This window comes from Cyprinus carpio, chromosome B4, assembly GCF_018340385.1.
Source record: "Cyprinus carpio isolate SPL01 chromosome B4, ASM1834038v1, whole genome shotgun sequence".
Taxonomy (NCBI): domain Eukaryota; kingdom Metazoa; phylum Chordata; class Actinopteri; order Cypriniformes; family Cyprinidae; genus Cyprinus; species Cyprinus carpio.
The window spans coordinates 9,481,365-9,507,435 of record NC_056600.1 but is presented as its reverse complement, the minus strand read 5'-3'; the positions used below and the strand labels follow the sequence as shown (position 1 = coordinate 9,507,435).

The window sequence follows — 26,071 nt, the reverse complement described above, 5'->3', positions numbered from 1 at the left end:
GCGCTGCACTTTGTTTCATTTTTGGTTGAACTATCTCTATGGGCCCTATTTTAACGATCTAAGTGTATGGTCTAAAGCGCACGTCACAGGTGCACTCAGGGAGTTTCCGAATCCACTTTTGCTAGTTTAATGATGGGAAAACGGTCGGCGTGCCCGGGCATATGGTCTAAACAGGTTATCCCTATTCTCTTAATGAGTAATGGGTGTTTTTGGGGCGTAACGTGCAATAAACCAATCAGAGTGTCATCTCCCATTACCTTTAGGAGGTAGTTGCACTCGTGCCATGGCAGATTTGTTATTTAAATGGCAGAATTTGCAAGCGTAAAGACAGAACATGTCTCCAGAGATGAAACGGAGCTACTCGTGCGCGAGCAAATAGAGCCTAATTCTGATAAATGCAATGGCTATCCATGACATGTAGGCATTTTTATATTCATGTAGCCTACACAATAATAATCTTTTACATTTTACTCTTTTATTGTCTCATATTAAAAAATGTTTGTGTGCTGCTGCGTGTCCCTGTGTGTAATAAGCAAAGTGAATGCGCGTTGTGGACCCGCCCAGAGGCGCATTTTCTACCAACGCGCTCTTTAAGTAACAAAAAAAAATATTGCGCCATTGAATCTATTTTCAGTTCCTCAAAATAGCAACGCGCCAAAACCCGCCTGAACATACATCTTTTTTAGACCAGCATGCATATGGGCGAACAAATGGTTGCTCACTTTCATTTGGAAAGACCTCTTCAGATAGCGTCCCCTTCCCACAGTGCCCTTTGTGGGCACAAAACACCCTTTGCAAAACAGCTAGTCCTCAGCTAGTTCCTATAGTTAGATGTGCGTTAGTAACTCAACATCCTCTCGCTCTCTCTCTCTTGCTGTCATCGGCAATCATACGAGACGTCAACTCTCACCTCCGTCCGGCTGCGGCCTCTCTTCAGACATGGCTTTCCTGAGGGTCAGGTGACGGCCGTCAGGGATCTCATTGGCCGATGACTCAGAAGGGGCTCTCTGAATGGTGAGCACACCAACTACGCTGTGCCTGTGGTGCCTCGGGTCGGGGCGGCCATTTTGGGCTGGGGCCATATATCAGCCGTGGGGTGGTGAGGCGAGAAGGAGGGGAGGTTTGGAGAGGGGAGAAGGGGACGAGATGGAGACTCAGAGTATGAACTCGTCACAACATGGACACCACCAGCTTTTACTGTAGGTCATGGTCACATGCAGCCACAGTACGCTTACAGCGTCGACTGAGGTGCAGTGTAGGCCAGCGAGAGCCGCAGATAGAGTGGAGGCAGGGTGGGATGGTGCTTTAAGGAGCGGGTGGCCACATGCACGGCCATCTTGGTGGAGTGGGGAAGCTGCTGAAAAGCCGGCCTTCTGGGACAGAAAACAACTCAATGGGACAAATTAAAAAAGTTCAAAGAAAGATTGTCAGGGCTGTTGTTAAGGGCTCAAGTGGGCAAAACGTGTGTTGTCTGCTGATCAGGTATGGTTGTTTGCTCTCTAACTTTAATAAAATGGTAACTTTTGCAGGTTTTACCTAAAATAACCTCAGTGACAAGGTTTCAACATATCCCTGTAGGGTAAAAGGACATGTCTACCGACTAGGTACCTGACATGTGCAGTCAAATCTCTTTACAGTGATTGACAGGTCTTAGTAATCTTAGTTAGGATCCTGTGGAAGACAGCAAAGTGCCTGACTAAGTCAGAAATTGTGTTTATTTTTGAAGTATTTTTAGGCTGGACACTATTTTATACATATGCTTATTGTGTGGTCCCTGGGAATCAAACCCATGACACTGGCTAACGCCATGCTAGCTGAGCTACAGGAACAGGAAGTTTAAAGGATAATTTCATCTCATATAATTACCAATAGATCAATTCAAACTTTAGCCCTATTACTTCAAAATGTGATATATACTGATATACTTTTTTAAATAAATTATTAATTGGCCAGTTTAGCTTTATTGTGTTTTCTGAGTTCTTAAATTGTTATAATTATTAAAAGTGTTAAAAAATGTGGGGAAAAAATAATACTGTTCTTGTGTCTCCAGTGAGAACACACAGGCGTATTGGAAGTGAAGTGACAGACTGTGACCAAAGGGGGACCAGAGGAAGTTAAACGGGAGTAACCAGAAAACAACAACAGGGAAGGGGAAAAAAACAAAAGAGGGCAGTGAAAAAGAACAGAAGGAGGAACAGATGAGTGCGAAGGCAGCCATGCTGTGGAGGTTTTATTTGCGTCGTTTACTTGGTTGGAGACGGGGCTGCTGGCCGGCAGCTTCGGCCGGTGCCGATGCATCGTCAAGGTGTGCCCGGGCCGTGCCACTTTTGCCATGAGCACGGGGGCGAGCTTGGCCCTCGGAGAGGGATGGCTTCGATGTGCTGGGGCTACTGTGAGATTTCTCAATAGTAGGGACCTGCGTGTCTAAAACAACCAGAACCAAATTACCACAAGGGTGTTTCATTTCCTACTTTTGCCTACTTTAATTATTCAAAAAAAATAATTCTTATTTATATTCTAAAATTATTACATTGTTTGATTATTTGAAATTATCGAGTCTCCATCTGACACAACTGATGTGATACTTAAGGTCCAACTATTGTGCCCTAGTTAGCATCTAAGCAGGCTGCTTCCTGTCAGAGCGGCCCTGTCACACCCTGTGTGAGGTGGCTGGAGTGTAGCGCTGGTGAGCTCAGCGCCGTTGTGAACTGAACACATATATGGAGAGCGAGAAGCCAAAGCTAGGAAGCTCAAGAAATACAGAATGGAGAGATCCAGTGAAAGCAAGAACAATACAGAGAGAGGAAGAGAAGACAGATTGCATAGAAATGACAGCAATAGAAGGATGGAAAAGAGGAAGACATCACGACTGGAAATGTGAAAGGTGAAGTGGCAGAAGTGCCATGCGACTTGCGGTCCTACCCTTGGCAGGGTCAGGGAAGATTCCGTGACTACGGCTCTTGATGACCGAGGATTTGGGCGAGTCTTCCTTGCTGTGACCGGAGGTCTTTGGGGAATGCTGGCTCCCGTGTCCCCCGTGGGGTTTGGGTGAGTGCTGACGGCCCTGTCCCGAGTGAGAACGCCGGTGATGCTCGCCCTCGCTCTGCTCCTTCAGAGGCAGCCAGCGTGGAACATTGTCCAGTTGGGCCGTGTTGGACAGGTCAATTAGTACCTACAAAGCCACATACATGCACAATTTCATTATTATTCAGTGACAGTAGTGTAAGTGGGTTTAAATATATATAAACACACACACACACACACACACACACTTGTGTATCATTTAGCACACATTGGACTTGGTGTTTAATCTTTCAAAGTGTGTTTAAAGCTTGTAGCTTCTCACCTCTCCCAAGAAGTCATTGGCAGAGCTCTTGTCGTAGTCCCACACGCTGACCTCCAGTGTCTTCTTTCGTAGCTAAACACACACCACACAAACACAGAGTATTCAATGCCAAGATGATTTACTTTGTGACTATTATCATACATTATTTTAATGTTGTCATTCTAAATAACTTCAACTGAACTAATCCATGGTTAATCTCTAAATGAGGGGAAAGAAACATCTTACATTACATCTTTTATTACTCAGTATATTTCTTGTTTTCCAGTAAAACATATGTAAACATCCTTAAACAATATACATTTACCTGAGAAGCTATATTTCAAAACACACACTTCCATTCAAAACCAGTTAGGTCAGTATGATTTTTTTTTAGGATAAATGAATACTTTTGTTCAAAAGTGACAGTAAAGACATTTATAACGTTGCAAAACATTCTTTCAAATAAATGCTGTACTTTTAAACTTTATCAAGGCAGTATTTTTTTATGATTTACAAAAAAGTATTAACCAGCAATTGTTTTCAACCTTTATAATAAGAAATGTTTCCTTAGTACCAAATCAGCATATTAGAATGATTTCTGAGGGATCATGTGACATTGAAGACTGGAGCCTTGTCTGCTGAAAAGTCAGCTTTGCCATCACAGGAATAAGTTACATTTAAAAATATGTGAATATAGAAAACTGGTATGTGACATTGTAATGATATTTTACATAATTATTGTTTCAACTGTGTTTTTGATTAACCTTTGTGAGCAAAGAGACTTTCTGCGATATTCTGAACCTCTTCTGAAGTAAATGTATTTTATTTTTTAGAACATTTAGATACTTTTACTGGAAAGCAAGACAAAAATACCGATTAACAAAAATATCTCTCTTCTGTTAATCCAGCAAACATCTCCAACATGATATGCAGCACTGGAGCATTAAATCCAGATGGTTTTCAATACAAGCCTCACCTACCTGCATTCTGTCTTTCTCTCTCAATTAAGAGCTGTTCGCCTCGCTTCAATAGTCCAGTAAAAACATATCAATCACATCTGTCAGCAACAGCCTCAGTGAGCTCAACAGACTAAGGAAGCTTTTTGTTCTTAATTAGAGTAAAGCACTTCTGGGAGACAACAGACTTTTCCCTGTTTGCACCAAAAGCCTGAGATTCTCTCTGAAGAGTTTTCAGATAATTGAAATCTCAAAACCGACACGAGACGTTCAAACTAAAAAAAGCATATTCCATCAAAGTGAAATCTGATTTTTCTTTTGATTTTCTAGACACCCGCAACCTAGACATGTGCAAATGATTGTGAGCTTGTAGTTCACCTGTTCCAGATGGATATTTTTGTAGATGACCGTCTGGTTCCACTCTGGGTTCAGGCTCTTCTGAACATGTTTAGACCTTCTTTTGTTTTCAGCACTGCAATTAGACAACATACCAGAAGAGGTCATCATGAGTTCCAGGTAGAAATTAAGTTGGGCACAAACTTAACCATGAAACCCCTCACACTGGTGGCAAATGGTTTGCACAATGGAGGACATCTAGTATAGGCCCACTTTTGTTGCTGCAGTGACCATATACTACATTGAGAAATGATGATATAAAGAGCAAAACACTACATCATTAAGCCATTCATGTCCAAGCATGGCCAAGTCTTGTATAATGTGCTGGTACTGTAGGAAAGAATCACATACCTGGCATTCTGCACAACCATGACCTGACTGTGAAGATCCAGCATGCAGCAAAAACAGACAACAATCAGTGATGAGTGGGAAACTGCAAAGGGAGGGGTGTGTGTGTGTGTGTGTGTGTGTGTGTGTGTGCGTATGTGTTTGCAGTAGCCCATGCATTCATGCCCAAATGGAGAAGAGAAATGGAGAGCTCTTGTTTCTGTAGGTTGGTTCAATGTACTGGTTGTTCATGTTAGGGTGAGAAATGGTAATGATCCAACACACGTACACAAACATACACACCAACCTACAAAAGTCAATCAGCGCGATCATTTTACACACAAACTGAACTGGCATTGATTTTCCTCTTTTGCTGACTCACTTACTGCACATATAAATGCATGGACAAACACACACACACACACACACACACACACACACACACACACACACACACACACACACACACACACACACACACACACACACACACACACACACACACGCACGCACACACAATCATATACAGCTAAAAACTAGGTCTTACACAATATGCATAATCCTCTCTAGGTCTTTCCCACAGACTTGGTGCTAATTACAGCTGGATAAGTGATTTTCTGTTTCGTTAACTCATGGAAAGTGGCAGCTAGGACTGAATAACAGTACTGGGAGGAGTGGAGGCTCGTCAAAATTTTGAGGTGAAAATGAGAGGAGGACTATTTAAACTTAATAAAATGTACAATTCATTTCAGTTAATGTCTCAGAATGTGTATTTTTTGTTTGTAATTTCACAGCTGTAATACCATAACATGTTACTGAAGTTGGAAAGCGCTGGAGCTCTCCTGTTTCCATTGGTAAAACAAAATTAGACAATAAGCATAGAGTGTTTCAGCACTGAGAAGTGTTGAGAAAAAAAAACTCGTAAAGGAGGCTAGCCTCCCTTCGGGAATATCAACCAATCATAGGGATATAAATTATGTGCTATTAGTTTGAACGTCTTGTGCTGAGCTGATAATGATCCAAGTACTTATGATGAGTAGCGATATTGAATATTTGATCACCAACAGATTTACCAAGCTGTCATTCAAACAGTATATATACAAATTTAAAAAAGGGAGCTGGATATAGGCTACTGCAGTCGGCTTAATTAAACAGCACAACAGGCAGCTCTCTTTTAACACAGACTTTTAAGAAGGGATGGATGTTTGCTTCAAGTGACAGATCAGGTAAGTGAAGTTACATTATCTTGTTGTATGTGTGTCGTTTTCTTTACGTTTTCTGACTAAAAGCAACCAAAAAGCCATTTTAAAGTGGTTAAGCAAATAATAAATAATAATAATAATAATAATAATAATAATAATAATAATAATAATAATAATAATCGGCAGGGATCCCAGACCAATACAATTAGTGTGCCTCCTCTATTTTAAAACCCACGAGCCGCCACTGACTGGGAGTCTTGATTTCCAGTGCCAAGGGTGAAACAGGTGGATTTATCTTTTTTAAGTCAAGAAACCAGATATTAAAATCTTTTTTTTCACACTCTCGGATAACTATTTTGGCAGGGCGCTTAAAAAGGAAGAGGCTGGACATGTAAAATGACCAACCACAGTTGGTTGTTCACACTAAGGCTGAAACCTTGAGACACAATGCAGTTCCAGTCAGTTGACTTCTTAATCAAAGTACTTACCCTCTACCCGGCAGTAAGTAAACTTTAACGAATGGATCCGAGTAGCCGTTATTGTCCCGGGGTGCCAGATTTCGTGCTTGAAGAACATGGACAATAAGATTTCCCAGCTGTTTGTCGTAATTTATTTGAAGCTGAAAATTGAAGAAATAAAAAAATGTTTTTTTTCTACTATCTACTGCTAAAAAGATGAATGAAAATGGCATACATTCTGTTGATTATTAAGCAGGGTTCTGACCAATAAATTCACTTTACACAATAGAGAATGCACTCATAATGAGCATTTTCCACCTGAAGTTTTTCACGAGTTCACACTTACATATTATAAACAGAGTAACGGTTATTCGTATTTGGCGTGCTGTCAGAGGGGAGGGCTCAGAGCTCGGAAGTTTGACCTGAACCTTTTTTTCTCTCGAATTTTTTTTCTCTCGAATACAATAGTTGTAAGTGCGGAGCAGGTGTGGTGGAGGGATGCTGGAAAAATGTCAAAGAACAGAGGTAAGGCTGCTGTGTATATATACACACCTCTTATCTTGTTAATTGGATTGATTACTGATTGTGCTCCTCTCGTGTTAATAAGGTTAATTATCTGAACGCGCTCCTCCCGAACTTTAATAAAACATCATATATCTACTACAGAAATTTCCATTTTTGCAGGTCTGTAAATCACAATTTTAAAATATCCTGACAAGCTACTCTTATAGCCTTGTTAATGAGAGCCAAAACCTTACCTGGATCTCTCCTGACACTGGATGGGACTGAGTTTTTGCAGCCTCAGAGGTCTAAGAAACAAAACATCAGCAGTAAGAAAAGACACAGTTATGCATTTGAATCTCTACACACAAAAAGGCATCAAATAATTGTATGCGCATGGCATATGCATACCTTGCTGTGACGTTTCTTGCTGACAGAGGGTGAACCAGGCTGGCCAGGGCTGGGAACTGCACTGGAGCCAGCGGACACTGAGGCTTTATCCAGTGCTGATGCAGAGGAGGACGGCACCTGCTGCTGGGACACTTTCTGCAGCTCGGCAGCCAGCTGCTTAGGGTCCACACCTGGTGACCGCGGAGGTCTATCTCCTGTATAATTATAAATGCAAGTCAGAAGTTAGTAGTAGAGTGCCACTGAGGTTAATGAGGACATTATCATTTGATTGTCTTCTCCACTGACTGGAAGTTCTCACCTTTGGTCTGGTCTTGAATGTCTAGGTGGGAGCTTTCAGAATCAGACAGCATATTTATGTCACTGGAAATAAATGATGGTCAAGAGACAGAAAGTTAATTTAAAGGGTTAGTTCACCACTAAATTAAAATTCTGTCATTATTTACTCACCCTTGTGTCATTTCAAACCCGTTAGCCCTCTGTTCACTAAAAATTCTTCTTGTGGGTTCTTCCGCCATTTTGGGGAGTACCACAACGCATGCGTGCGCTTTCTCCTGAACGTAATCAATGTAATCAGCGTTGTTTACGTTCTATGGAAATCGTCGTACTCCCCAAAATGACGGCAGTGAAGAATTGTTGAATAAAGTCTTTATTTTTGTTTTCTTTATACACAAAATGTTTTCTCGTAGCTTCGCAAAAAAGTTGAATCACTGATGTCACATGGACAGTTTTACAAATGTCCTTACTACGTTTCTGGGTCTGGGAACATTTCAGTAGCATTGCTGTCTATGCAGGGTCAGAAGGCTCTCAGATTTCATCAAAAATATCTTAATTTGTGTTCTGAAGATGAATGGAGGTCTTACGGGTTTGGAACGACATAAGGGTGAGTGATTTATATAATTTATATATACCCTATTTGCTCTCTTAAATGTATGTTCCTGGTTTTAATGTACAATGTTTAATGTACAAAATGTATTTCTTTGGCTCTCAAATGACTTTTTAGTTGAAGTCACAAATCCTTTTTACTTTTTCAGCCCCTTTCCCTCTAACCCTTTTTAACATAAAAAAACTGTAATGGCAATTTTTCATGATTTATTCCGGACTTACATTTCTTATTAAATATCATGTTTTATTAAGAAATACAAAATACAGAATAAAAATGGGTTTCATTTTAAATATGCACTAATTTTTCCAAACAAGTACTAATAATTTTCTTTAGATGTACAACTTTTATAGTAGACAGATAGAAGGTAAAAGTAAAAATGACCTAAAGTACATTTAAATAATAAGTAGGTATACAAATCTGACACTCACAGTCTGACACATATCTCCGCCTCTCCGACCTGGTGACCAACTAGACCCTGCACCTCCTCATACGTCTTACCAGTCAGAGAAATGCTGTTCCATTCCAGAACTTGCATTCCTATGCAAACACACACACATATAAAATCAGCCATTAGATACATTTTAGTCTTCACTATCTGGAAGATCAAACACGCTGTGAAGAGCACTGCAACAACAGACGTGACGTCTTTCAGTTAAACAAACTGTGCTGTAGAAAACCTGTGAGAAAGCAGAGGGAAACACGTGCAGCAGAGTTCACTCCAAGTCACAGCAAACTAAAACCACTCTGTTGGTGCACTTACACAGATGAAAACGTGTCTTCAGGTAGGCCAGGTAGGCCCTCTTTGGACGTTTCGAAGCTCCCATATTACGGTGGATGCTTGGGGTCCCTGGAGGTGAATGTGTACTCGTGTCATGTACTGTATATGTACACACTCACATATTTTATAGTTTAAAGTGAGAGACTGAACAGCCAGCTCACATTACTCCACTGCTTAACACCAGCATGATAATATATATGAGTCACATGGCTGTTGTAACCATGCCGACTGCATGCATAATCACACCTAAAGCAAGTATAAACATTTGACATTTTACCCTTAGGAAGCTTCAACTGCTGCTGGGACATTACGTGGGAGGGAGACAATATGATATGAGAAGAGACAAGACAAGATTAGGATGCTAGAAGAGACTGAATAAGATGAGATGAGAAAAGAGTAGAGAAGAGAGAGAAGAGAAGGTCCAAGATGAGATGAGAAGAGACGAGATGAGAAAAAGTGAAATGGGATGAGATGAGGCAAAGTTAAATGAGAGAACAGATACATAAAGAAACAAAATCAAAAGATAAGAGACGAGAAAAGAGAAGAGAATAACAGGAGGAGGTGAGAGATGTTGATACTACAAGAGACTAAGCAAGATGATATGAGACAAAAGTAGATATGAGAAAAGACCAAAAGAGAAGGGAAGGAACAAGATGAGATGAGAAAAGGAGAGACAAGACAAGAAAAGGGTAAAGAAGGGACCAGATAAGATTCAATGAAATGAAGAAACAAGATCACAAGAGAAGAGTCGAGACAAGATGAGAAGAGATGAGAAAAGACAGGAAAATGAGAAGCAAACTGACAAGAAGAGTAGACATGAGAACAATATGAGAAGAGCTGAGAGAGTAGACATGAGAAGAGACGTAAAGAGTAGGCAAAAGATGATGTGAAGAGAAGATGAGACTGTATGAGATGAATTGAGACAAGATGAAAATAGAAGAGACAGTAAGTGACAAAATGAACAAGATGAATGAGACAAGAATAAAGAAGAGAAGATATGAGGAGAGAAGAGACAAGATGATACTAGAAGATACAACATGAGTTTCGAAGAGATGAGACGGAAGAGTATACGTGAGAACAGAAAAGAACAGTATAGAACAGAAAATGAGGAGCAGAGGAGAGGACACAGCTAAGGAATCAGATGTCTAAATACAAAGAGTGTGAGAGGAGGAGCAGGAAGACAGATGTGAAGTGTCAGTCCCAGTCAAAGCTCAGAATGTTCTCTCACAAAGCCCAGCTGTTGTATATAGCCTCATAAATAAGCCTGCACACAGACAGATCCAATCCCTCCGGCTTCAGTTTCCCCCTCGCCACCTATCCCAGCCCCTCATAAATTATGACCGGGAGAAAGCAGCACAAAAGCCGGAGCCCAAGCAGACCTAATTTACAACACTCCATGCTCAACCTCACCCCTGGAGAAAGAGAGAGCATTAACTTCTCCATCACAACTGAGATCAATAGAGCTTGTAAAATTCAACTTCATCAAAATGGCTGAAATAGTCCATCAAGACAGTCCAAAGCAGTCATGAAATCCAAATTTCACTCTGGGTTTTATTCCAAAAGTCTGTTAAGATTCTTCCAAGTGAACGAGAAACTCTAGTCGTCAGCCACCATTGGGCGAATCTGTCATAATGAGGTCAATTCTGATTTTGTAAAGTGCACATTTACATAATGGCATTGTAAAAAACACCATGCCAAAGCAGTAAAACCTCAAACTCTTTTCAGCTGAACTCTCCAGAGACATTTCAGTCAAAGTTTTGATATAAATTTAACACTCAACTTTCATTTGATCTGCACAACACCTACGCCGCCAATGTACACCCCGCAGAGGAAACACAGTCATGAACCTGAAACTTCAACATTTTCTGCTGCTCTATCTTTATCTCTCACATCAAGAGTGAGTCACTCCTAGAGCCTGGAGGTGAAGAATCAGGTGGATTAGCATTATTTGGTTTTCCTGTCTCCTACTTTGAAATATCACGTCACATTGTGGCCCTTAATGTCAACAGATGCGCTTCTCTCCCTGCTCTAAGAGACAGTGAACATCAATACAAACCAAAACAGTGAACTCACACAGTGACTGGTTTAAAAGAGTAACCACCATTCACTGAGGTGCCTACCTTCCACAATCTTTCCCATCTGTTCTGCAGCTCCTCCAGGTAATACTTTGGCAACATACGCACCGATGTCGCCATTGCTGCACGGGACCTCTTTTCCTCCAACCACACGGATGCCCAGTCCGTTTCCTGTGAGAAAATAGTATTGCATACATATAAAGGCGGTCCAAAACCTGCACCAGATGGTAACAAACCTAGAAGACTTTTTTTTTTTTTTTGGATCAGTGAATTTTCATTTGTTTCTAATAAGATTTTGAGTCAAAAGTCCAATTACTCAAACTAGAAGTGGTTTTGCATATTGTTTTCCATATTTGAAAACCATTTTGTATTACACTTTACAAAAACAAAGGTTTAAAAGGGTGTTTTCTCAGTGATGTCACAGAAGAACCATTGTGGGTTCCCCAAAGAACATTTCAGTGAACAGTTTTTCTTAGTATGAAAGGTTCCATGGATGTTAAACGATCTTCATGAAACCATTGATGCCAATACAGAACCTTGTGAACCCAATTAAACTAATACCAATACCATTTTACACAGCTGTTGGGTAAAAAAAAGTCTATAAAACCAATATTTAGACAAGAATCAACTGAAGCCAGGACTTTATGAGAAATATAAATGACATTCACTATAGCCTTATTCATTGCATTTTAAGGCACTTGTTTGTTCATGAGTTTCTAATTACGAGGATAATCCAATTTGCGCATTACACACCATTTTGAGCTTTGATGACTGATAGAACTGGAAGGATGCCAATCTGCCACATTGCTGCCTAATGTCTGCCCCGTTCTAATGCTTAAAGGAACATTGACACAGGAGATCAAGGGGACAGTACGTGACATACCAAAGCATGAGGAGGGGACAGACCACTGATGTGGTTTCGTGTCTGTTGACATTTGGTGTGCAATGATGTGACAAAATGGAGTGCCACAAGAGGACACTAAAGGGAAATTGGAGAAGAGCTAATGTGTTGTTTAGTAGTAGGCATAAAATAATACTGTGCCAATGCAATCTCAGCATGGTGAAACTAATGTTTGCATAGACATAAGCCTCGGGCATCTCTCCATGATGGCCTGGTAGGCAAACAGATCCTTTTTTATCAGGGGCAGCTGTCCTAAACGTCTGTCTACATTGTTGGAGCATGTCAGGAAGCCAAGCTGCACAGCATTGAATATTTGACAGGTTGCACTTACCTGATACACTACGATCTTTGGGATCCCTCTGTAGTTTTATTCTGGCATGAGGAAATGGGTAGTGTGCTGACTTTCCCTAAAGATACATCAAATAAGCAGAATTAGACACTGTAACATGCAATAATATGTTTTGTCTGATGACCAGGTCTCTATAAATGTCTCAGATTTTTAGGTTTCTTGCAGTGTATATTTACTGTTTCTCGCTAATCGGACTGAAATGGTAATGCAAAAAATATATGTATCACCTGTCTTCTATCCCCTTGTCCGTTCTCTGTGCGCCCATCTCGTGGTTTATCAAACCAGTCAGTTTCCTCACGTCGCAGGTGGTACGCTCAGAAAAACAGATGGAAATTAAAACGTTAAAGTCTTGCTTGCCGGTCTGTTAAAACAAACCCCTAAAGGCTCTCTGGTAACATCGGGTACTAGAGACAGCTAAGGTACATATGGAGTCTCATATTCAAACAATATAGAGCCATCTGGGACAGAAAAGGAAATGGTTATATAAAGTAGAGCAGTTATTTTTGCATGCAAACCTAAAACTAAAACAAACCCTGAGGATACAAGTCTTCAGATTGTTTTTTTTTTTCTCTCTCTCTATATTTAATTCTACATTGGAAATCCTTAGAAGAAGATTTAGAGCAAGTCTGTTTACTACTGTACCTTCCCCTAAAAATCTGAAGTTTTCATAAATAAGACAGGGGTTAATGACAGATAGAGGTAGGAAATATTTTGACTTACTATCTTGTATTGGCATGGGTCTTTCAGCTACAATGTGGAAAAGGGGAGGGGGGTTATAGGGTTTTACATTCAAAGGCAATTTTAAATAGCAAGATTTTGTCATGGACATGTGAATAACTGACCTCAGGTCATCAACATTTAACAGAAGACAATTTTAGTGTTTACAGACCTGACATTTCTATGTCAAATGATATGACAGATGTAGATCCTATTACATAGTGAAACACTCACTAACATGGAGCACTATTATTGTGTATAGCTTTATAAGTGTGACTAATTTGATCAGGAAGGCATTACTTTCAATAGATTTGATATGAAAAATTATCACTAGTATTATTTGAAAGATTTTTTTGTAAACCAAATTTGTGAAATTGCAGCAGCTTAAACTGAGAAAATGAGCGTTATTTTTAGAGAGAAAGGAGTGTGAAATTCCAATTTAATCACAGATGCAAAAGCTGCATTCACGAACACAGCATTACATTAGTGTGCAAATTCGTCATACTTCCTGCAACATGTTGTTATGGAGATGAATTTGCGGTCAATTTGGTTGCCTAACAGCTCATAGGTGATTGGCATGTGGGTGGTCATGGTAGCAGGGGTGTGGGGGAGACGGGAGACGTGCAGAGGTCTAAGGTGGTTATACTCTACCGTTTGTGACATTCTCATGTGAGTTTCCTGGATCGTCTCTGCTCAAACCCACCAGGGATTCACTTAGTGCTGCAACCAAGGCAAATGCATTTACTTCCAGATGACACATATGATGAACAACACATCATATGCTGTTAAATGTATGGGGTCAGTTACTTTACAGATAAATGAAAAAAAGAATGTTAAAATTGGTGAGTATTTGGGGTTTGAGCTTTATGTTCTGTGGTTGTGGGATTCTTTAACTATATTGTGTAACAATTAAAATATTCATGTTGTTTTTATATTGTTCAGTGAAGTTAATGTAATTTCATGCATTTCACAGATCGTGAAGGGAAGAGACATGCAATCCAATGCAATTTCCGTTTCATCAATCTTAAAACTATACTTTAAATGGTTTCATAAATCAAAAGACAAACATTAATACACAGCTGAGAAAAAGCATAGCCCTTTCTATTTGAAGGCATTTATTAGTTCCGAAGTGATAAAGAAAGTAGATGAACGTGCAAGAAAGCGAAAGAGTTTATTCAAAAAAAGACAGGAAGAGACATGCACATCACATGTACTATTTATTAAAGGAACATCAAACATGCAAACACAAACTGGCATGGTATTATTTAATCTGGTTCATGCTAGCAACATGCATAAAGAGTATTATCTATCACTGAGAGAGAGAAGTTTGTATGGATTATGACATTTTGCATATACTGTATGCTATAACATTTTCTGAATTAAAGTAAACTGAAACTTCTTTTAATAAATTTAAAAACAAATGCCTGACTTTTTTACAGGACAAAATCTCATTAATAGTTTGTTGTGGCTAAGGTTTTATATATAATTCAACATATCTATAAAGCATTACAAAAGAACTAAATAAAGAGATAATCTGTGTAGTTATACTATATCTTTTTTGTTATAAGGCACTTAGCTAATAGATAACTACATAACCAAAATATAACTAAACAGATGATTAATCAAGAACGTGTAGCTCTAGTTTACAAGCAGCTTGCTTACTAAAAATGCTGAGGGTTATAAAGCTATTCTTATGCTAATGAAAAGAGATTTGTAATATGTCTCGTCATTGTACAGTAAGTGTAACTTTTTCTCATTTATCCTATTCAGAGAGTACATATCCACATTAAATAAGAATACAAAGACTGGAAGCATGCACTATAAGAGTTCACACAGAAACAAAAAGTCAATCTATGAAGAAATCACATGCAAAAATGTTTAACTCCAACTGTAACTATGCCACAGAAATGTTAATATAGTAAGACAGCTGGGACAGTGTGATTATTTTCATTATTTAAGCACAGGAAAAGAAAGCTCAAACAAGACAGAAAAGCAGTTATCAGCAGAGAAATGATGCCTTCATATAGACAGGAATGAGCAATTACAAGATGAGACATAGATAAATAAAAATCTGGAACTGTGTATGAAGAGTCACTCCAAGAGGACAGTCTGTGGACAAACAAATTACCTTCACTATCAGACATGGTGCCCTGCAGATCATCCATTAGCACATAGCCACGTCCTCTTGAAGGATCTTCTCTGAGATGTTGCTGTTGTGGGTCTTGGAGAGACAAACATGACCCAAACTGATCACGGGAGTCTGCAGATATGGGCGGGAGCGGACCCGCTGATGCCCGTGCCATACCCATTGGCTGACCCACTGGACTCAGTGGGCTCTCTTCCTCTGAGTTCTGTGCCACAATAGGAATACGTCCACGCCCACTTTGTACAATGGCCAGGCTTGTAGGTTTTGACCTGCCTGATGGAGCCTGGAAAGCTGAGGTGTCTGAGGAGGCGTCACCTTCTGCTTTGAGCCTCAGAGATGAACTTGAGGTATCCCTTTTAAGGGACAGGTCAAGGCCATACACAGAGGAGGGTCTAGAGGAAGGCCGTGACCTACTTCCACTGGGGTAAGCAGAGTCTTCTCCCAAAGAGGACCTCATGCCTGGGCTCAGATTTAGGCTTTGGCCCAGATTGAGTGAACCTGCCAAATTGGCCCCAAGAGTGGAGCCCAAGTATTTCTGCTGTTCAGCAATGTTCTTGCGTAGCCCAAAGGTGATTTCATCCTGCAGAAGTCTGCTTGATCTGGAAGAAGCACTACTGGACCCCAAGTAGCTACTATAGTCTGTTTCTAGAGCCCTGCTATCCTGGATGGAGGAGTACTTGCCTATGTTGCTGGTGGTTTTGTGTTTCTGGTAGAGCACAGATGTAGGTAGTTGCTTGGCAGCCTGTTTCTCTAAGGTCAGTCTACTGATGCTGTACTTTTCAGTTTTGGGGAATGCCCTGTAGCTTCCACCAGACACTCCAGTGCTGGGGGTATAGTGATGTGAGAGTCCAGCAAGCTGCTCTAAGCTTTCAGTACCCCCTGTGCTTCTCCGGAACTCCTGTTTTAGTTGTTGTTTTAAAAGCTTTAGTTCAAATGGCTCTTCCATTGGGTCCTCGTCATCTTGAGCCTTACCATAAGAGTGAAGTCTGGAGGAGCTTCCCAGGTAGTCTGTACCAACATCTGCAGCAGTGTGTCTCAGAAGGCGCTCTGCTTTGGCTAGCTCCCTCTCAGCAATGCCATAGCTGGCAGATGAAAGGCTACCAGTGCTTTTTGCAAGTTCTGCTGCATCTTCTAAAAGCATATAGCTCCTTGGTGTTTGATGTTGCTCTAAGTCTGCATAGAAGGAGTCAGCAGATACATTTGACATAGGACTGACTGCCAAGCTGCCAGCACGCTCTTCTAGGCTATGCAAGTCAAGGTGGTTACCATATTTTCCTCCCAAGTAAGATGACGTGTCATAGTTGGTGGAAATTTTGGTAGAATCTAATTCAGAGAGGAGAGCAGCTTGTTGTCTGGCTTTCTGTTGGAGCAAAAGCATTTGGTGGTAGCTCTGTTGTTGTGAGGCAGTCAGAGAAGGAACAGAAGAGTACATGGACTGGGATTGGTATGGTGACTGAGGCTGGTACAGGGATTGCTGATACTGTGGGTACTGGTAATATTTTCCATACTGGTCGTGCTTGGTCTGTGGAGGAACAAATTCATCAAGTTCTGACTGTGGTGCAGTACGTGGTCTCTCAAGCCCATGTCCACTGACCTCCTCTCCAACTCTTGTTTCACGAATGTTACTCACCTCACTGTCAGACATGTAGTCACGGTCCTCGGCAACACTCTGCAGATAGGCCCTTTCCCTCTTCTCCCTTTCTTTAAGCAATGCCTCCTTTCTTCGGTTAATGCCCATCTCCAGGTATCGCAGCTTGGCATCAATCTCCTTTTCTTCCTCATCCAGCTCAGCTTGCTTTTTACGCAGTTTGGAGGACTCTCTCTCAACCAGGTCTAGTTCACGGTCAATGTCCTGCAGGATTTTTGCTCGTGCCATGTTGGTGCTTCGGCAGAGACGGCGACGAGCTGAGCCAGTGCTGTAGGCTGTTTGACCAGCATTAACAGCTTCTTCTTCTGAAGGTGGGTTAGGAAGGGTCCTCTTAACCTTCTTTTGGGTGCCAGATGGAGTTCCACTTGGAGATCCCTTTCCCTTTGGATGACAAATAAAAAAGAGAATTATCAGTGTTAAAAGCTTAATCATAGTTCATAGGATTGGCCATAGTGTATTTAAGGCTTTAATGTTGGTTTCATAAAAAAAAAAAAAAACTTTAGAAACAAGCAACCAGTTTGAACCAAGTTTGAATGAGAATAAAGTATAATGGTAAAAAGAAAAAAAAGTCTCTAGAGGATTTTGTTTTCTCATGTCAGATATGCCTTGAGGATAGGTAAACAAACATATACTCTATATCTGCTGTTCTGCTGCATTGCCTATAAAGGTGCATACACTGAAAATATTAAAAAGGACATCTAACATGTCAATGGCTACCAAGCCTAAGGCAACATTTGAAAAACAAAAGAGAGAAAGTCAATGTAAGCTGAGCAACAGCATGAAAATATTAAACAAAAACAATTCAATATATCTGCCTCAATGCATTATAAATCTGAAATCATATATTAACAAACAATTATGTAAAAAGCAAGTTAATAAGACATTTCAGCATATTTTCCAAGTTGAGTCTTCTCATAAAACTTAAACACTTATGTGTACTGTATACTCACAGAGTAACCCTCAGAATACTGGCAATTTGCTGCTGCCCTTTCTTCAGCAGTTGGGCTCATGGGTTTGGGGTCAGACATTGACCTTTGTATGACCTTGGGAGCCCTAGGACTAGTTGGTGGACCTTTGGATAGATCTGTGGCAGAGCGTATTCTCTGTGGGCTTGTGTCTCCAAGGGATTTCTCATAGGACAAATACTCAAGGGATTTGCTAGGGGATACACAAGGGGAAATTGGGGAGTACAGTACTTTTGGGGATTTGGGAGGACCTGGGACAACTTGAAGAGTAGAGGCATCTGCTTTGAGGTGAGGAGACTGACCTATATCAAGTGGAATGGGACGCCTCTTTGGAGAGGAAGTTCTATCAGAGTCAGGATAATCTAATCTAGTATCTACCTGCACAGAGTGCCCCTTAAGTGTTCCTGAGGAGTCTGTTTGTACAGAGATTTCAGTAAGGGCCTGAACTGAAACAGCTCCTCTTTCCCCCATGCCATTTTTACCACCACGTGGTCTACTGCGCCTGCCTCGAGCAGGAACTTCCCATTCATCTTGGTCTTCATCATCTGTCTGTACACAGCTATCGACACTTTTTTTTGTACTTTTCTTTTTCCTTCCTGCAGTGTAGGCCTTTTCAGTGTTATCCTCCTCATCAGTCTGGCAGCCACTATCCATTTTTCTTTCTCCTGCCACAACAAGAGCCTCTGGCAGGATTTCACCTGTATACATCTGCCTGAACTTCTGTTCTTCCAACTGCTGTCTGAGCTGTTCTTGGAGTCTCTGGATCTGCTCTAACTGCTCCTGTTGCTGAGCATAAGTTTCCTTTTGCATCATAAGGTGGGCCTGTCTCTCCTCTTCTTGCTGACATAGTATTTGCTGTTTCATGGCTTGGAGTTCTTCCAGCTCCTTCTGGACAAGAAGCTGTTCTTGCTCACGGAACCGCTGTATCTCCTGTCTCTCCCACTCAAGTTCTTCAGCCAAGCGTTGCTGCTTCATCTTCTCTATCTCAAGAAGCTCACGCTCCATCTGGTACTGTCCATCTCCTGGAACCAAGGGTGAAGACAGAGCTTCTAACGAGGCTGCAATTGCCTCCAGTGAAGCATTTGTGTAGGTGTCTAGTGCTGCCACTGTGGTGACTACATCTGAGAGAGTTGTCGAAAGGTCAGCCTTTGAAACAACAGTCTCCAGATTTAACGGTAAGTCACTTTGTTCTTCTGCTGTGGTTACAGCAATTGTTGAAAGAAAGCTGTGGGACCTAGTGAGAGGCTGATTCTGTAGAGTTGACAGTGACGGCATAGTATCACTTGTGTGCATGCCTGACAGAGGATTGTAGGATGTGATGAAGATAGAGCCAGGCTGGGTGGTTATGGCATATGTAGAAGGGACTGGAGCTGCTACAGAAGAATAAACAATACCATTGGAAGATCTTAGGACACTAGAAACACCATAGTGGGTTCCAACTGCTGAAGTAATCCTGGCTTGTGTGTACTGTGGAACCGTCATTCCAGTGCACACTCCTGTAGACTTGTTCGAATAGTCTACAGCTTCACCTGTTAAAAGTTCATTTTGTTAGAGTTCAGCACATACAAAGAGTGCAAAGGTAACAGCATTGATATAACCATGCACCATCCAAAGGATGAGAAATAAAGCATCAAAAAGTATACCGAATAGCATGCAGTGACATGCAAAAAAATAAAATAAATAAATAAAAATTATAAAAAAAATTAAATATATTGAGACCATGCAAAATGACTTCCCAAAAAAGGAATACAGGCAGGCATACAAAAAAAATCAGCTGGGAATAAGTAGAGGTAACTCAAAATTATATCGAGAAGAAAGATCTTCAATGTCAAACTGACCTGCCACCGACATTTTTCCAGATGTCAGGTCTACAGCACCTTCAGTGGTCTCCTTGTAATCATAACTATGCTTACTTTTATATAAGAAGAGACCAGCCTCTGCCAAGTTTGTGTCCGACATTGAGGGTTTGATGCCACCAAGACCTCTCATACCATAAGGAGTACGATTGTATTGATAATGGTCATCTCTGTAGCCAAAGCGATCCTCTGGTAATGGAGCTGAGGGCTGCTGAGTTGTACAGCTGCTTGCAAAAGGAAGCTTGTAGACTACATCACAGCAGACTGCTCTTCTTCCAGCAGTAAGATCTACTGGTTTTCCATCATCCTCTGTAATTACAGCAGTAACCACCTCTGCAGTGGACCCATTCATTGCAACCACAGTTTGTGCAGGTTTTACTGTGGTGAGATCAACTGCACCGGATAAGCCTGTTTCTAGACGAGGGGGTATAGTTGCACAAATGCCATTGCTTGCAATTGTAGGAGCCATTGTTACAGGAACAGTTTTACCCATTGTTGTAGAGAGATTTATGGGTTTCTCTGGTTGAGAATCCACTGGTCTGTAAATAATTTGAGACACAGGCTCAAAGGATTTAGCTGTTGTAATTTGGAGAGGCATTGATGTAGACAGAGATGCATCACTACCATAAGCTACAGTGGCTGTACATGTGAGGATGGTGATGTTGTCAGTAACCACAGAGACTGAGGAAGTATCAGTGCTTAGGTTTACTACAGATGACTGCACAGCACTTTGCTGACGTCCACCACTATCAATAGCAAGAGACTGTCGTCTTGACTCAGAGGAAGACAGATCCACACCTTTCATGGATGTCTCTGCATCTATCTTTGGGGTACGGAGATCTACCACCTCACCAGGATGGTAGGCATGACCATTCTGCAATTGAGCTGGTTCAGGTTTTATGTTTTCTTGAGAGATGCCAGTGGCTCTTGGAATGGGACGTGGAGGTGGTGTTCTTTCATGCACAACAGACACCGTGGTTCTTTGGACTTCAGTGGTAACTACCTGAACACCAACATTTGGAATAATTGACTGAGGCTGTGTTGAGGCTGAAATAGCCTCGTAGACATGATTCATGCTAGAAACTACCTTCTCTGTACCACATATTTCTTGACTTTCAATAGATTCAGTAATTCGTGTGAATGCCAATGGTACTCTAGTTGTTTGTGACTGTGGAAGTGGTTGAGGTGGTGAAGGAGGTGGTTTCTGAGGTGATTCTTGGCTAGGATTTATTGAGGCTTGGGTTGTGATACCTTCTGTAGGTGAACCAGGCTGAGATGGCAAAGTAATAACAACATATGTGTCACGTAAAACCTTGCCAAACCTGGGTGATGTAGGGGACTTGAGAGGAGATGTGGTCTTACTTTCGGAAGAAGGACTCAAATTAAGGACACTATCTGCACTGCTTGTACTCAGTATGGTAGGTCTTGTAGGTGTGTGGGCTGTAAAGGGTAGCTGAGCACCAGCTATGGGTTTGGGAGCTATGGGAGGTTTAACAGTCTCCCCAGGTTTGTGACTGAAGGTTAGGCCTGCAGGGATAGAGGATGGCTTAGGTGGTACAGGTGGAGGAACATGGGGCTTATAGCCTGGAGTGAGAGGCTGCCTTACTGGTACACTGTCCCCTGTGGTTGGCATGCCAACTGGAGTAGTTCTTGGGGGGACCTGTGGTGGTGTCTTTTTGGGATACACCGAGGGTTTGGGTAGTGTTGGAGGGGGTAAGGGTGGAGGAACTGGAATGTCTGCTTTTTCCAGAGATGCAGCTCTGCGTAGAACTTCTGGTTTGGGAGGAACTATTGGAGCAGTTGATACAACACTAGGTACAGTGGGTACTATATATTGTGGTACTGTGGGCAAAGGTGATGCACTTACAACTACTGGGGTCGAGGATCTTGAAATTACACTAGGAATTGGTGCTGTAAAAGAGTCAATTTGACTAGAGGCTGATGACTTGGACAAGTCAACAACAACTGTCTGCTGAATTCCTACATCTTTCTCTGTGGCATCCTGTGAATCACTTGCTAAAGCAGGCAATTTTACTTCTCTTTGTAGTGACAAATCATCTGCGACTGGCTCTGAGGCTGATGTTTTCTGGAGAGCCTCATCTACAAGTGGTTCTGGTTCAGTCTTTATAACTGAAACTATAGCTTTCTCAGAGTCCTGTGTTTGATCAGAAATGCTCTCTTCACCAGATTCCTCTTCACCCGAGGAGCACTGTGTCACTCTGAGATCAGGAATAGGCAGTATTCTTCGTAGGGGTGCTGGCTCGGTTTTTTCAACTTGGGTTACTGTTGTACCTTGTGCCATGCCACTCATATCAGGGCCTACTTGAGTTGGACTGGTGCCTGGAGTTAGTACTGCCCTTTGCTTCTTCATAAGCTCCTCATATGCTGCTTCTGCATCTAATAATGGCCTTCCATCCTTTCTGGACTGACCTGTGGTGCTTGACGACATAATGCTTTGTTCTTTGCTTGAGTCAGTTCCGGGCAATACAGTTTCTGCTTTAGGAGGATCTTCTACTGGCTTACTGTGTTTTATCTCCTGTTCCTTAAGCATCATGTCTTTCTTTCTTTGCATCATATCCTCATAAACCTCATCGGGTGATCTCAGGGGCTTTTTGGGCTTCGCTGACACAAAAAGTTTTTCTGGTTCCTGCTTATAGGACACATCATCAACAAGAGACTCATATGCATAATCTTCTATCAGCATGCCCCCATAAAGAGATTCTTTACCAGGTGGATGTTCCTTTCCATCATTAGTTGGAGATTTGACCTTGAGCATAATCTCTTCATATGCCTCATCCGCACTTTTTAATGCATGTTTTCTCTTTTCTTTGGACTGACTATCAGTGTGTTGCTCATCTGTTGGAGAGTACAGTGAGACTGATGTTGGTAACTGATACACTTTTTGGACAGCAACAATCTTCTCTGGGAGAATCTCAAAGCTCTCTGGTTCTGACTCCATGCTTGGGGAGAGGTCCGAGCAAGAAGACCTGCGGAATTCCTCCATCTCTGCTTCTTGTCGTAGCTCTTCTGTGGGAGATGCATCCTCAATTGGTGAGAGGTTGCTTGGTGGAGTTTTGGGCCTTTCTCTCCTTCTCTGTGCCCGTATCTCTTCTTTGTCTTTCTTTGACTTTTTTCCTGTGCCTTTCTGCTTCTCCTGTTCTCTCAGAAGCTCTTCTTCTTCTCGCATCTCATCTTCCTCTGATGAATCCTCAATGGTAGGAAGCTGGCCTGACCGGTGCTTCGCTTTCCTCTGCTGCTTGCCCTCACCACTAGACCGAACATGACTTGGGCTGCTGCTGTCACTGTCTTCATCAAGAGAGGACAAAGATGTTGGAGATGTTCCTGGGGTAAAACTGGATGCATGTAAACTGGAAGAGCCTTCACCTCTTGACCTGTCATCAGGAGAGTCTGTAAGGCTCTCCAGCTCACCGTCATCTGATATCTGACGTACAGTCGCTGCACTGTTAAGTTCAATTGTTTTAAAATGTCGCATACCAGCTCCACTGTCTACTGAAGGTTGTTCTCCTTTAGCTAGTTCTTCAATTTTAGTTACAGAGATAATACTCTTCCATTCAGGCTCATCTTCTGGACTGATACTGTTCTTTTTGTGCCCTTTGCACAATTTGTACTTTTCATCTTTCTTTGCATTTGGTTCTGTTTGTGTCTTCTCTTGATCTTTAATTTTCCGTCTGGCAATGTTTTCTTCATCAGATGGTGATGCATCCTCATCTGCACTCATCTCTATGATCTGCTTCCGGATGAAATCCTCCTCATCCATAGGACTCTCCATTTCTACTTCCTTATCTCCAACAGTCTTTTTCCTTTGCAGTTTAGGTGAAGGTTCTCCCTCACTACTGTCTTCAAAAGAATCTCTTTGAATATCAGTTGGAACAAGAAGTTTTTTCCGCTCTTTTTTTGGTACATCAATTTTTTGCTCTTGAGATTCTCCATGTTGATCATCCTCTGAGCTGGGTTCTGGAAACATTGGCAACACCTCCAGTCGACGCTTGACCTTTGGAGTTTCAGTTTTTGATTCCTCTTTAGATGTTGTCTGAGCCTGTAGTATTGGAAGGACGGTGCTTTCCAATTCTGCCAAGTCTGAAGTACTCATAGGGCTGCTTTCTTTATCTTTCTCACCAGGCTTCCTCAGTAGCTCACTCTCTTTCACTGGGACAGAAGCCTCTTCTTTATTCTACAAAACAGAGGAAAAAAAGAATTAGAATTTGACATGCTATGATTTCAACCGTAAAAAAACATGCATTATATTTATAAGAGAAATAAGAACTACATAGGATAAACATCAGGGTTCTGTAGGTGTCTAGACAATGAACCTAGATTTTCTACAATTTATCTATACCTCTACCTGAGATCAACTGTGGGATACTGTAGGTGTCTAGACAATGAACCTAGTTTATCTACAATATATCTATACCACTACAGCTACATGTACAGTTACCTCTCCAGATTCATCAATTTCATTAGACTTTATCAATGGCTGTAGCACATCATCCATTTTTTTTTGTGGTTCAGAGGTCAACTTCCCCTCCTCTGATTTGTTTTTTACCTGTTGGCTGAATGTAGATGGTGGGGAGACTACTTCTACACCACGGTCTAGGCTACGGGGCACATAATTAGCTGTAGATTTAAGTTTAGCTTTTTTGGTGACTTCCAGGTCAGTTAAAACTAGTGCTTTTCCCATCAGCTCCTCACTGGCTAATTTATCTTTCACACTAGACGTAGTAGATGTTACAGCAGGGGTTTGGACTTGTTGTGCAGACTGCAACTCTTCAGGTTTAATCTCAATTACTGCTTTTTCATCTTCATGATTACTAACCACTGGGGATGAGGGGACTTGTATTTCCTGGTCAGGAAGAACCTTTGGCATGGCAGATTGTTCTAGATCTTTTTCTGTCACAGAGTCTGGAATTTGCCTAAAAACCTTCTTTCCTGGCAATATTTTTTCTACCATCTCATTCACAGCAGGAGTCTGGGCTTGTTGTGTAGAATGAATCTCTTCAGGCTTAATCTCAATTATTGCTTTTATGTCTTCATTCTGACTAACCACAGGCGATGAGGGGACTCCTATTTTCTGGTCAGTAAAACCACTTGGCATGACAGACTGTTCTAGAGCTTTTTCTGTCACAATGTCTGGAATTTGCCTAATTTCCTCTACTTCTGGAAATAATTTTTCTACAATCTCTGAAACATTATTATTATTAACAGATGACAGTTTATCTTTAATGACTTTACATTCATTCTCATTCTCTGTAATAACAGCATCTGACTCTGTGTTTTGCTCACATACTTTCTCTGTTTCTGACATTTTTTTCTCTGGTTTGGGAGCAGCTTCTTGAAGGGCTGGAGGGTATGTATCCCCCATCTTTTTCTCCTCTATGTTTTTATCTGGACTAATCTCTTGTTCAGAGAAAGTGCTTTCAGAAATAAATTCAAATTTTATGTCATCAGGCATAGTCTTGAGAGTGACTTTCTGCTCTGTGTTCTTTAGGATCTCTAAATCTCCACCTGCTTGATCTGGCATACATTTTTCCAGCACTACTTTATCTGTGCTCATATTTTCCTTTTCCAGAGGCTTATCCTCTTTTTCTACACAGAGCTCTTTAGTGCAGTGATCCTTTGGGTTATATTTACTAACATTTTCAGATCCACTGGCCAATATTTCTTCTGTGAAGTTGAGTTCAGTAACTGGAGATGGTGAGAGCTCATCTAATTGTGTCTGTGATGTGTCCTCTTCCTCTATCTTATCTTCTGTTAGACTTTTTTCAGAATTTTCATCGTTATTAACTACAGAAATATTATTTACAATAAGACTAGAATCTTTGCTAGTGACTTCTGACTTTTCAAATGCATCTTTCATCTCTGGCATTTGAACTATAAGCTCTTCTTTGTCACACACATTTACATTATTTTGGGTGGTTAACTGTGTTGTTTCTGTAACCTGCTCTTCTGTTAATTGGTTATTTAAAATGGCCTCCACTATGACCCTATTTTCAAGTTGATCTGCTTTATTTTCTGGCTCTGCAGATTCTTCCTGACAGGTAATACCATAGGATGGCTGATCATCACGGGGCTCAATGGACTCAATCCCTGGTGCCTCAATTTGCACAGAGGCCTCAGGTTTCCTCTCTGGCACATCCCATATGCTACCTTGATCAGGAT

The 26,071-nt window shown here is 41.2% G+C and overlaps 1 protein-coding gene across 12 annotated transcripts in view; it reads right to left on the bottom strand.

Annotated features, from left to right (window-relative positions):
- Window positions 1-26,071, bottom strand: part of LOC109073077 (protein piccolo-like) — a 48,843-nt gene that overhangs the window by 2,461 nt on the left and 20,311 nt on the right. For 3 of the 12 annotated variants that reach the window (XM_042721869.1, XM_042721863.1, XM_042721859.1), the window contains exons 5-23: window positions 19,877-24,086; window positions 18,024-19,567; window positions 15,408-17,454; window positions 13,931-13,999; window positions 13,283-13,309; window positions 12,790-12,875; window positions 12,545-12,620; window positions 11,358-11,483; window positions 8,888-8,996; window positions 7,875-7,936; window positions 7,577-7,770; window positions 7,423-7,473; window positions 6,695-6,825; window positions 5,029-5,055; window positions 4,660-4,753; window positions 3,347-3,418; window positions 2,923-3,172; window positions 2,248-2,424; window positions 911-1,072 (exon numbers count right to left, since the gene is read on the bottom strand). In XM_042721869.1, coding sequence (XP_042577803.1) covers window positions 911-1,072; window positions 2,248-2,424; window positions 2,923-3,172; window positions 3,347-3,418; window positions 4,660-4,753; window positions 5,029-5,055; window positions 6,695-6,825; window positions 7,423-7,473; window positions 7,577-7,770; window positions 7,875-7,936; window positions 8,888-8,996; window positions 11,358-11,483; window positions 12,545-12,620; window positions 12,790-12,875; window positions 13,283-13,309; window positions 13,931-13,999; window positions 15,408-17,454; window positions 18,024-19,567; window positions 19,877-24,086 — 9,514 coding nt within the window. The remainder of the gene's footprint in view (window positions 1-910; window positions 1,073-2,247; window positions 2,425-2,922; window positions 3,173-3,346; window positions 3,419-4,659; window positions 4,754-5,028; window positions 5,056-6,694; window positions 6,826-7,422; window positions 7,474-7,576; window positions 7,771-7,874; window positions 7,937-8,887; window positions 8,997-11,357; window positions 11,484-12,544; window positions 12,621-12,789; window positions 12,876-13,282; window positions 13,310-13,930; window positions 14,000-15,407; window positions 17,455-18,023; window positions 19,568-19,876; window positions 24,087-26,071) is intronic. The other 9 variants (XM_042721870.1, XM_042721868.1, XM_042721865.1 and 6 more) reach the window with 8 other exon arrangements.